General features: G+C 37.6%; 1 protein-coding gene across 1 annotated transcript; it reads left to right on the top strand.

Annotated features, from left to right (window-relative positions):
• The first annotated feature begins 3,390 nt into the window (after positions 1-3,390).
• LOC127620170 (tyrosine--tRNA ligase, cytoplasmic) lies at positions 3,391-11,514 on the top strand. Its single transcript, XM_052093290.1, has 14 exons — positions 3,391-3,525; positions 4,005-4,083; positions 4,314-4,460; positions 4,627-4,802; positions 6,016-6,145; positions 6,649-6,729; positions 7,599-7,691; positions 7,874-8,009; positions 9,148-9,233; positions 9,331-9,466; positions 9,560-9,657; positions 9,781-9,974; positions 10,104-10,245; positions 10,783-11,514. The coding sequence occupies exons 2-14, from the start codon at positions 4,027-4,029 to the stop codon at positions 10,891-10,893; spliced, it is 1,587 nt and encodes a 528-aa protein (XP_051949250.1). The 5' UTR covers positions 3,391-3,525; positions 4,005-4,026; the 3' UTR covers positions 10,894-11,514.
• Positions 11,515-11,554: the final 40 nt, after the last annotated feature.

Here is an 11,554-nt window from a genome sequence, read left to right as displayed (position 1 = left end):
TTGGGCTCTGTAGATATTGAAAGACACTTACATGCTCAAGCTGATACCCCTGACAAGGCCGCAGACCAGGGACTTGGTTTGGATGGTGCGGCGGAAGAAATTCAGCATAAGCTGTCCAGTATATCTGCAATGCTTGGAGGATCTTGCTGTAATATGTTGATCGATCACTTCAATAGAGATGAAATTCACTGGTTACAAGATTGTCGGATGTCAAAAAATGAATCGATTATCTGGAGTCATCAGAGAGGGAATTAGCTGCTAACCCGCTAGTGACCAAGACAGACTTGCAGAGTGTTTGGGAAAAACTGGAGAATTTGGAGAATCATAATCGACGAAACAATGTCCGAATTGTTGGAATTCCTGAACTTGAGGAAGGCCGAGATATGGTAAAATTCCTAGATGAGCTTTTTACAAGTCTGCTCGACATAACAGGCCCAAATTTCTGAGATTATCTGATAAAGATCTCGTGTTATGCGAGGCGAGGAGCAAAGGAAAGCTTTCTTGGAAAAACAACAACATTTTCTTGTTCCCAGACTTTGCGAATTCGACAAGAGTGAAACGTGATCAATTCAAGAAATGTAACAATATCTTACATCAATGGAAGGTCGTTTTTGCAATGATGTTTCTGGCCAAATCGAGAATAGATACTAAGGATGGCCACAAAATATTTACATGCCCACAGCAAGCATTGTCTTTCCTAAAGACATTGGAGTGAGTAAGCCGTTTGGTTATTTTCATGTTGCTGCCTAGTGGACCTGTCTCAATGAACATGCACTCGACTGCCCGAGGAAGCTGGGCACCTTCTTTGTTTATTTTTGTGCTGGTTCCGCCTAGCAGCTGGAGTTTGTTTTCTGTAATATCCTTTCTTCAGGACAGCTTGTGGATAAATCTACAAGTTTTTGGTGTGGCCTGGAGTTTGTGTAGTGGAATATCTCTTGCAGATCATTGGAGTTATTGGTTTTTTTGTTGCACTCATGTATTGGCTGAATGGGGCAGCTTACTGAACATTCGTTTGACTGCCCGAAGAAGTGAACTTTTTTTTTTTTTTTTTTGTTGTGCTGGTTCCGCTAATGGCTGGAGCTTGTTCTGTGGAGGAACACACCTTCGGAACAGTTATGTGGATGAATCTACATGTTTTTGGGGGTTTATTCCGCTTATTGGCTGGAGTTTGTTTTATAGACTATTTTTTGCTGTGTAATTCTGTTTCACAAAATTTGTATAGAAACACCGGACAGCAATCTGAAGGCAAAGTTGCCACGGGGACTCTCGTAGGTGCACATGAACTGTTTGAGTTTAGAGGGATTGACACCGGTTGGTGCTGTTGTGAGTCGGGTGACAAAGCAGGGAAGCTTTTGGCTAGATACATAAAGCAGAGAGAGTCTTTTTCTACCATTCCCTCTGTGAAATCTACTGGTGGGGACCATGGCCATTGATATTAATAATGCTTTTAAATAATTTTATCTCGATCTCTATAGCTCTATATTAGAGACTTTGTGAAAACATTAGAACTCCCTGAACTGACGACTGAGCAAAAAAATAATCTTGATTCTGAGATAACCTAGGAAGAGCTTAGATAGGTAATTAAGGCCTTGCCTATAGGCAATGCTCCAGGGCCAGATGGCTTTGCAGATTAATTTTTTTGAAATTATGCTACAGAATTGGCTCCACTTTTGTTAGACGTTTATACTGAATCATTAAAGAATGAAAAGCTTCCACCAACCGTGACAGAAGCCTGGATCAGTTTGGTTTTTAAAAAGGACAAAGATCCAAGTGAGTGTAAGAGTTACCGTCCAATTTCCCTGATCCAGCTAGATGTAAAAATATTGTCAAAAATTCTGGCTAACCGATTAACTAACGTCATTAATATCACTTGACACTGAAAAAGCATTTGATATGGTAGAATGGGATTATAGTTTTAAGATTTTGGAAATATACAGGTTTGGGAAAACATTTATTGGATGATTAAGTTACTTTATAGAAAACCGGTAGCGGTGGTAAAAGCAAAAGGATTAATTTCAGATAATTTTACTCTGGACAGGGGCACCTGGTAGGGTTGTGGGGGATTTTCCAGGGGTGGTGGAGGTGTGGTGCATAAACTTTTGCTTTTCACAGATGATATTTTATTATTTGTCTTTATGATTATTGAATTTCATTTTGCCCCAGACTGACCAGTATTATGATTGGCAGGCAGATTATTTTAAGGGAGTGGAAGTCTGATGGGGCTCCCTCATTTCCAGAGTGGTGTGAGGAGATGGGGATGGTGGCGGCTTTTGAGAAGAGGTTGAGCAGAGGGCAGGGGGTTCGAGATTTGTTTGCTAGGGAGTGGGGCAGGTATTTGGTGTTTTTGGGGGAGTCACAGGGAGGGGCTGTGGAGAGAGAGGTTTAGTTTTAATTATATATAATAATTATATTTTTTGTGTGTATTCTATTTTGTGACCTCAGGGGTGTTCGATGGGGGTTGGGTGGGGCTGGTGATTGGGGAGGGGTAATAGTAGGGGTTAAATGTTGACTCAATGAAATTTTTTTAATTTTATTTTATTTATTTTTTTACTTGGGTCAAACATTTTTGGTAGCCTTCCACAAAAAACAGACAGAACTGGTGTAACTGAGTCAGGTTTGTAGGCCTCCTTGCTTGCACATGCACAATTCTTTTGTGTGTGTGTGTGTAAGCGCCCCCTGGAGGTCATTCCGTTTAATGCTCCGTGTTCACACTCGGTTCCTAATAGTGCAACACTGTCTTTACATGGCAAACTATTTTGAAAAGTACTTATTAATCTATATTTATTGAATAGTATCATATATATTTTACCCATGTATTCAAATATATGTTGTTAATTGATTTAAAATGTAATGACAATGTATATGCATAAATGAATTAACAAAGCCAGTTAAAAATGAGATTTTGGTGGCTTTTATTATGAAACAAGCGGAAGAGTCTGTTGTCATAGAGGAGGTGATTCTATCTAAATTGCAATTTGGACATACAGGGCTGAATACATCATTACATTTAATGGGTAAACATTATACAGGCAGATGTGCTTTTTGTGGGCAAATGGAAACAGTTGAACACGTAAGACTGAAATGTAGAAAATATTACATAGAAAGAAATTAACTTAAAAGGTAATACAAAAGTATGATAGATTGGATCTTAAGGTATACAAGACCAAATGAATCAAAGAGTAATTATGACTTTCTTGCTAGACACAGGTTTAGACAAACGTGTTTGATACGGAAGATAAGAGGATCATGATGTTATTAATATAAAACTACATTCACAACTGATATCGAGGGAACTCACATGGTGAGGTTTAGGCATGGGAGCAGAATACGCAGCAGCATGAGCCCACCATCGTTAGAACCCAAAACAAACATAAGAAGAAAGGTAGAAAGATCACCCATGTTGGTTGCACAAAACAAAAACTCAACAGTAGGTGGCGGTATGTACCTAAGGTGCGGAATACAGCAAAACCCAAAGAAGAAGAGTCTGTCACCGGCCCGCACGTGTCAGTCTTGTCACAGGCTTCGGTGAGTTTTAACATGATTTTTTGTCTTGGCGACTTTTATTTATAATTACTAACAACGTAAAGACAAAAGCCACCTTTGTACGAAGTTATTGCCTGAACAGTAGCATTTTATAATGCGGTGTTGTAGAGGATAAGCCAGCTCTTCCTCAGCAGTTCATTCATAGTGATGTCACTGTATGTAAGGTTGCCTGTTGCATTGGATTCCTTTAATGTAATATAATAACTGATCTGATTCGAGAGATGTCGGGCTTTTTTGACAAATGGCTGCTATCAATAACGCAAAGAGTTTTGTGGATTTGTAATACATGTTCAACATGGTGTTAATTTGACATTTGAAGGCGCAGCAAAGAATTTACATTAGAATGTTGCATATGTTAAATTCTACTGCCTGATGCATAAGAGTGATTTACTTGATTTTAGATTTAATGAATGTTTATATATTGTTTAAGTACTTTTTTTATTTTTATATGTATAACATAGTCAGAAGTAGGCAGAAGTAACCATGGGAGAACAGCTAAGCCCAGACGAGAAGTTCCAGCTCATCACCAGGAACCTTCAGGTGAGAGATACTCCAGCAGTGATCCTAGATGTGAATCTAATTAGCTTTGTAGTATTATACTGAGAGTGTTTTTGAGTCCTGATTATGATCCAGAACCATTAAACTGTACCAGAAAGTGCACCAAGAGTACCCCATTTCTCTTCAACCAATGTGGCCCTATAAAATAAATCCAGTTGGACAACGCAAAGAATCTGAAATTGTAAATGATGAGGCAATTGTTTTATGCTCAGGAGGTTCTTGGTGAGGAGAAGCTGAAGGAGATCCTGAAGGAGAGGGAATTGAAAGTTTACTGGGGTACAGCAACCACAGGCAAGCCTCATGTGGCTTACTTTGTTCCCATGTCAAAGATCGCAGACTTCCTGAAGGCGGGTTGTGAGGTTTGTCTTTGGCATTATGCATCATGCTACTTGTCTCCATACAGAATATTTTAATGCTATAATATCTTACAAGAATATTTCGATTTATATTGACAGAAGTTTTCCCATTATTTTAAAATTCACATATCCACATATTCACCCATGTGTATATGTTACTGTTCTGTAGGTTACCATTCTTTTTGCCGATCTTCACGCCTACCTGGACAACATGAAGGCTCCCTGGGAGCTGCTGGAGCTCAGGGTGAAGTATTATGAACAGGTCATTAAGGCCATGTTGGAGAGCATTGGAGTTCCCCTTGACAAGCTCAAATTTGTCAAAGGCACCGACTATCAGCTCAGCAGGTACACACTACCGTGTCATTTCAAACAGTTACTTTTGATGATTTTCCACCAATAACATTGTATGGATCTTCCAGTTGGTTTGCTTTGTACTGTGAAAGCTATGTTTTAACTAGTGATGCTCTGATATGAAACATTTTGACCTATACGATTCTGATTATAACAAACTATTGGCGATATAGATAATTTACAACGTACCTTATTTTGACATCAGATCACTGTTTTACTTAGAAATGCTTAAACAATGTACAAAGAGGTAGAAAATCTTTTCACTGTTCTAAAAAATTCCATTGAGTTGTTGAACACACGACAGGCCAACATTTAAGAGAAAGCTACAGTGAAAGATACAAGATAAGAACGAAATGACTGAATATAGCATGATGATTGATATGAAAAAGGTTATTTTGTACTTTAACATTCTTACACTTATGTTTTTGCTGTTTAAAACACAGCCTTTTAAATTGTTTGTAATCGCCCAAAGCCGTATTGCAATTTCAATCTTAATTCAATCAATCATGCAGTATTAATGGACATCATACCGATATCTCAGATTTCAAAGTCTGCTGGTTTCAAAGTGTTTTAGATTGTTTTTCTCATCATGTAGCGTATAGTTAAGTGGCGCTTTTTCCATTTATTTAACGTACCAGACAGAATAAAAATGTAATATTACATGTTCTTAGGAGTGCAAACCCTTTTACATATTGTGTCTTATAATGTTTTTGGATTGTGTATTTTGAGTTCCCAAAGTTTTTCCCAAAGTATTTTACCAATTCATTTTAAAGCTGTTAAAGTTTTTTCATATTGCATTTCCATGCATATTATCGATATGCCGATGGTTTTAATTTGGTCAATAATTGGCTGATAGATATTGGCATCAGTGCATCCCTAGTTTTAACTTCGTGTTATCAAATATATTTTTTTTTATCAAGACTATAAAGGAGGTGTTGTTCAGTTGTTATGCTTTTTTGATTAGATACTCTTATCAAAGGCAGTGGTGGCTCATTGGTTGAGACTCAGGGTTACTGACCAGAAGGTCGGGGGTTCAAGCCCCAGCACCACCAAGATGCCACTGTTGGGCCCTTGAGCAAGGCACTTAACTCCAGGTTGCTCCGGGGGGATTGTCCCTGTAATCAGTGCACTGTAAGTCGCTTTGGATAAAAGCGTCTGCCAAATGCATAAATGTAAATGTTATCTGTGGCTTGTTGATCCATTTTAGAGAGTACACTCTGGATGTGTACCGGCTGTCATCCATGGTGACTGAACATGATGCTAAGAAAGCAGGAGCTGAGGTGGTCAAACAGGTGGAGCATCCTCTTCTCAGTGGTCTTCTGTATCCTGGACTACAGGTATGTAGATCATCTTTGTAAAACCTTTTGTTTAATGGTTAAAAATGATGTTTACTATGGTTTTTAGAGAGCTGGTTCCCAACCCTGTGCCTGGAGGCCTCCCAACAGTACACATTTTGGATATCTCCCTAATCAAACACACCTGATTCAATTCATTAGCTCATTATTAGAGACTTTACAACCTGAATTTGGTGTGTCAGAAATGGGAGATATACAAAATGTGCAGTGTTGGGGGGCCTCCAGGAACAGGAATGTTTTATAAGTAATGATGCTGGTTATTACATATTGATAGATTATTAATTACATGCTTCTCACACTGAAAACCATAATAAGTTGATTTTACAGATTTTCCAGTAATGACAACATTAGGTTTTACAGACTTTTCAATACTTAATTTTATTCCATTTGTTCTATTTAATCCCAAATTTAAAATGTTATTGCTGTTGTATTTTCTGATTTGCTGTTTAGTTCAGAACCGTAAACTTGTTTTTATTTTCCATCAGGCACTGGATGAGGAGTACTTGAAAGTAGATGCTCAGTTTGGGGGTGTGGACCAGAGGAAGATCTTCACATTAGCTGAAAAGGTATGTATTTCTTAGATATTTTTTAAAATGTACACAAGTCTATGCATGAGATATGGAAGGGACAAGTAAGGGGTGGGCAAAATAGCAAACAAATTGACAAAACAGATTTTAAGTTGAAGTAACTAAATTACAAGCAGAAATGGTTACAATTGCAACACCGATTGATTTTCAGTTAACATTATTAATTTCTCAAAGAAGACACATAGCTACAAGAACTGTGATTTGAGCTTCTCATATCTCAAATTTATGGTAGGTCAGCTATGCGTATGCAGTTGACAAAATCTCTGGTGCATCTTGGTGATTTGTTACATTTTATGGTGAGAAGGGCATATTGTACCAATTAACAGACGTGACCTGCACACTTGGCCCTACTAAATTATTCTTTATTCAGTTTCAACTAGCATTATAATAAAATGTCTTTGTAGTTGAAATCACAAACAAATAGTTCTGTAAAAACACTTTACTAGTCACACAGTAACCATAAAGGCATAGAGACACACAAAGCAGTAGATTAAAGTAGATTTCCTTATCTTTCATTTCTTAAACTGGAAGCTTATATTGGCAATGGTGCAAGCTCACTCTGTACAGTTCTGGATGTTTATCAACATTGTTTCGCTTTATAATGTATTTGATATTAATGTAGAGTTCAATAAATTAAATTAAGTGTGAATTCCTCCTCTTTTTTTCTTCTGGAATTCGCTTTGTCTATTCATTGGCAAAATCAAATGTTAAGAACAGCCTGAATCACTAGCTTTTCCATGCCACTGTACTGTTTTGATAAATTGTTATTGCCTGCACCTTTCTCCTGAAATATGTTTTTGGTTGTCAGGTATTTTGAGGTTGCATTGTCCCCCCCTTGTCCTTTGCAGTATCTGCCTACTCTTGGTTACACAAAACGCATCCATATGATGAACCCAATGGTGCCTGGACTTACTGGGGGCAAGATGAGCTCCTCTGAGGAGGTACAGTACATCCAAGAACCTGCAAAAATCAAAGAATGCACGAAGATAGAGCATTATCACATTATTTAAGCATATAGGTAAAGCATGCTATTAATATACTCTTTTGTGTTCAGTATGTCTGTTTGATACCTATGTTCTGATTCTGAGATCTGTCATAATCAAACATTCATCTCTGACCTCAGGAATCCAAGATTGACCTGCTGGATAAGAAGGAGGAAGTGAAGAAGAAGCTGAAGAAGGCATTCTGTGAGCCTGGCAATGTTCAGAATAATGGAGTTCTGTCCTTCGTTAAACATGTTCTTTTCCCTCTACACTCTGGTGAGCTCCTTACTGATCTGTGCAAATGCTTCTGGGCATACATTTTGCAATGTAAAATTATATTGGAAAATAAGTTTATGCTTAACTTTAAAGTCCCTGAATATATTAGTCTGGTATATGTGGTATCTTTTGAAAGTTTAGAATCTGACCTTTTCATAGACTACTATACATTTTACAGTAATGTTACATTAACAAAATAAGGGCAAAAACAATCTGTGATGCCACGTAGAGGTAATGTGGTTGAAATATTAATGCAAATATAAAAGTCTTTCACATAGTACTTAAATAGCACAAGTCGTATATCAAATGAAACCTCTCATTCTCAGGAATGTTGCCATAATACCACAGTTCAAAATACAAACATCTCTTTTATTCGTTGATCAATGCAGCTGTAAGCCCCAAGAAGGCAAAAACTTTTTATCTGCTTTTACTCTAGGTAGTTTTTAAAACAATTAGCAGTATTTTACTTGTCAGTGAGCTTGCTTGGTTGAATTATCCAATGTTATATCTTAGATGTCCTGTACAAAATATGCAGTCCAGCAGGAAAAGCATGCTAAACGAGTCATCGAAATTATTTTATTAGCTATTAGTGATTAAATTATTTTATACCACCGCAAAGGGGAGAATCTCAGCTTTCTATTGGCAGCTAGATTGATCGATATAGTCCACTCAGAGGCTGAGATATTTGATGAAACATTGGGTGTGTATGAACAGAAAATTTGAATAAATGTCTATGGACGAGCACATCTGTGAGTGCTTAATTGCGTTAGAGCACCACCTACATTTCAGATCTGCATTTTATGATGGAAGGTGATAGAGGAAAAAAACATTCCTAGTACTTGCTGCCATCTAATACTTTTTAAAGGGGGATAGAGTGAACAGAACCAGAATTACATGTTACAAATTTAGAACAGCAACATAATAAAATGCACCAGTGCTGAAGGGGTTAAAAAGGGACCTGAGCAATATCCAAGCACCAGAATAGTGCTAGTAAGCAACCAGCTGGCAACTGCATTACAATTTACTAAGAAAACACCAAACCCCTTAGCTTTCGCATTGCAATGTCCTAGCAACCACCCACAGAAAATGTATGAATCTAGAGTTAAGTTGTTAATGTTCTATTTTGTTTTGCTCTCAGAATTTGTCATTAAAAGAGATCCAAAGTGGGGAGGTGATAAAGTCTTCACAGATTATGAGGAAGTGGAGACAGACTTTGCTGCAGAGGTATCGGAGTATTGCGCATCTTATTATTTTACGTGTATCATAACGAATCCTTATCCTTTGAGCAACACATGTTGACAACTGAACTGCTTGCCTTTAGCAAATCCATCCTGGTGACCTGAAGACCTCAGTAGAGGTTGCCCTTAACAAGCTACTGGATCCTATTAGGAAGAAGTTTGAGATGCCAGAGTTGAGGAAACTGACCAATTCAGCCTATCCAGATCCTTCCAAAAAGAGTGAGTATAAATAAAAATACCAAAATCCGAATTTCTACTTTCTAGATTGAGTTTTAGTGATAAATGTACACATTGATTTTCATTGCTTCACAGAAGGAGCGAAAGGTAACCCTAAACCGACAGCAGAGGAGGAGGTGGTCATCCCATCCAAACTAGACATCAGAGTGGGCAAAATCATCAGTGTAGGGAAGGTAGAGACTGCTAGCATTAATTTTATTATTGCAGATTTTTTCCAATAAGAGCATGTTCAAATGACATAAAATGTCTAAGTGTCTTTATATCCATTATAAAGTTTTTCTGACTTCACTTTTTAGCACCCAGATGCGGACTCCCTGTATTTAGAGAAGATTGATGTGGGTGAGGAGCAGCCACGGACTGTAGTGAGTGGACTAGTGGCCTACGTGTCCCAGGAGCAGCTTCAGGACCGGCTTGTTGTGTTGCTATGCAACCTAAAGCCCCAGAAGATGAGGGGGATCGAATCCCAAGCCATGCTGCTCTGTGCTTCAATGTTAGTATTATTGATACACTCTAATTAGTAGTTCTAATGAACTAGCTCCTATAACAAACCTATCTTCATAGAATTTGTTGTTATAGTAAATATTCTAGTCTTGATCTGTCTAAATGTGACTTGTTGCAGAGAGGGTGAGCCCAGGAAAGTGGAGCCTTTGGATCCACCGGAAGGGTCAGCACCAGGAGATCGTGTTTATGTTGAAGGGTATGAATCTGGTAAACCAGATGATGAATTGAAACCAAAGAAAAAGGTTTTTGAGAAGTTGCAGGTGCGTGAATTGTATTCTTTACCCCTTAGACAGACAACTCTGCTCATAAATACACATACCCATCGTAGAAAGCAAGATGGATGTATTTCGTTCTAAATAAAGAGGGATCATAAAAATTCCCCTAATGAAGCTACTTAATGCAACATATATTTATATATACAGTATATTCCATAAGACCGATTAATAATGGCATTTACACATTACCCTGTTCAAATTTTATATAACCCTGGTTTCAAAGGGACTAATGCACAACTTTCAAAAAGCTGCAAACTATCACAGATACTCAAGAAAGTGACACAATAAAAACTAATGTTGTCTTGTGGGATTTACTTAAATATCTGTTATTCTTCTGGAAGGCTTCTTCAGGGCAGTAATATATAAACAAAACAAAAAACTTTATAATCTCCAATTATAATATAGTTAATATAATTCTGCAAGAGGTGTGTAAACTTATGAGCACAATTGTATTTAAAAAAAAAAAAAAAAAAGGTATCACAGTGTCTTATAGTTGGTTGTTTATGTTTGTGATCTCTTCAGATGGATCTGAAAATCTCAGACGAGTGCATTGCACAGTGGAAAGAGAACACTCTTGTGACTAAACTTGGACAGATCACCTGTAAAACACTGAAGGGTGGAAATATTAGCTAGTCTATCTTCATCCTTTTTCTCAATCTTCAAATGTACAGTTTCCATGACAACCCAATATCCCCATGACAACTACGCAGTGTCAGGTATTACTCCCTCATCATAGCCATCAAAAACTGCAAACTGGCACTGATGGAAGAGCAAATGGCTTTTACTGCTTTTGTTTACCATTAATTGCTGATGTACAATTTAGCCTATCTTACCCTGTGAATGATATAATAGCACATGATTACTGTAACACAATGCATGTAGGTATCGTACATGCTTTACATTGCATGTACTGCCATCCAAGATGTTTTAAGCATAAAGTGCATCAGTGAATAATCTTGTGCTGTGCTCATTTGTTTGGATGTCCTCAAACTCAGGTTTCCCGTGGTGCCATCTTCTTGGCTTGATCATTGCTTCCAGTACCATTATCAGTACCCAGCTATTTAGATTATTTACCCATTGGTAGAAACGGTTCAGGCAGGGAAAATGTACATACAGAATAAACTGTTATGGGTAAATATTGGAGGATTACTTTGATTTAGTAGACTGAAAACAACCTTGGATTTCATGTAATATTACATTCAGAATTTATCTAAAGTGTGGACTTCTGATGTTAACCAAACTCACCTCAATAAATGATGATTCATAAATTATTCCCTATATATCTTAATGAAAA

The sequence above is a fragment of the Xyrauchen texanus genome, chromosome 26, assembly GCF_025860055.1.
Source record: "Xyrauchen texanus isolate HMW12.3.18 chromosome 26, RBS_HiC_50CHRs, whole genome shotgun sequence".
NCBI lineage: Eukaryota > Metazoa > Chordata > Actinopteri > Cypriniformes > Catostomidae > Xyrauchen > Xyrauchen texanus.
This window is presented reverse-complemented; position numbering and strand designations above follow the sequence as displayed.

What these genes read in the sequence shown, in the direction of transcription:
- LOC127620170 (XM_052093290.1), top strand. Translation starts at nt 4,027, where the DNA reads ATGGGAGAACAGCTAAGCCCAGACGAGAAGTTCCAGCTCATCACCAGG. An exon ending in TCATCACCAGGAACCTTCAG is followed by an intron (nt 4,084 to 4,313) that starts GTGAGAGATACT and finishes TTTTATGCTCAG; the next exon opens with GAGGTTCTTGGTGAGGAGAA. An exon ending in AGATGAGCTCCTCTGAGGAG is followed by an intron (nt 7,692 to 7,873) that starts GTACAGTACATC and finishes CTCTGACCTCAG; the next exon opens with GAATCCAAGATTGACCTGCT.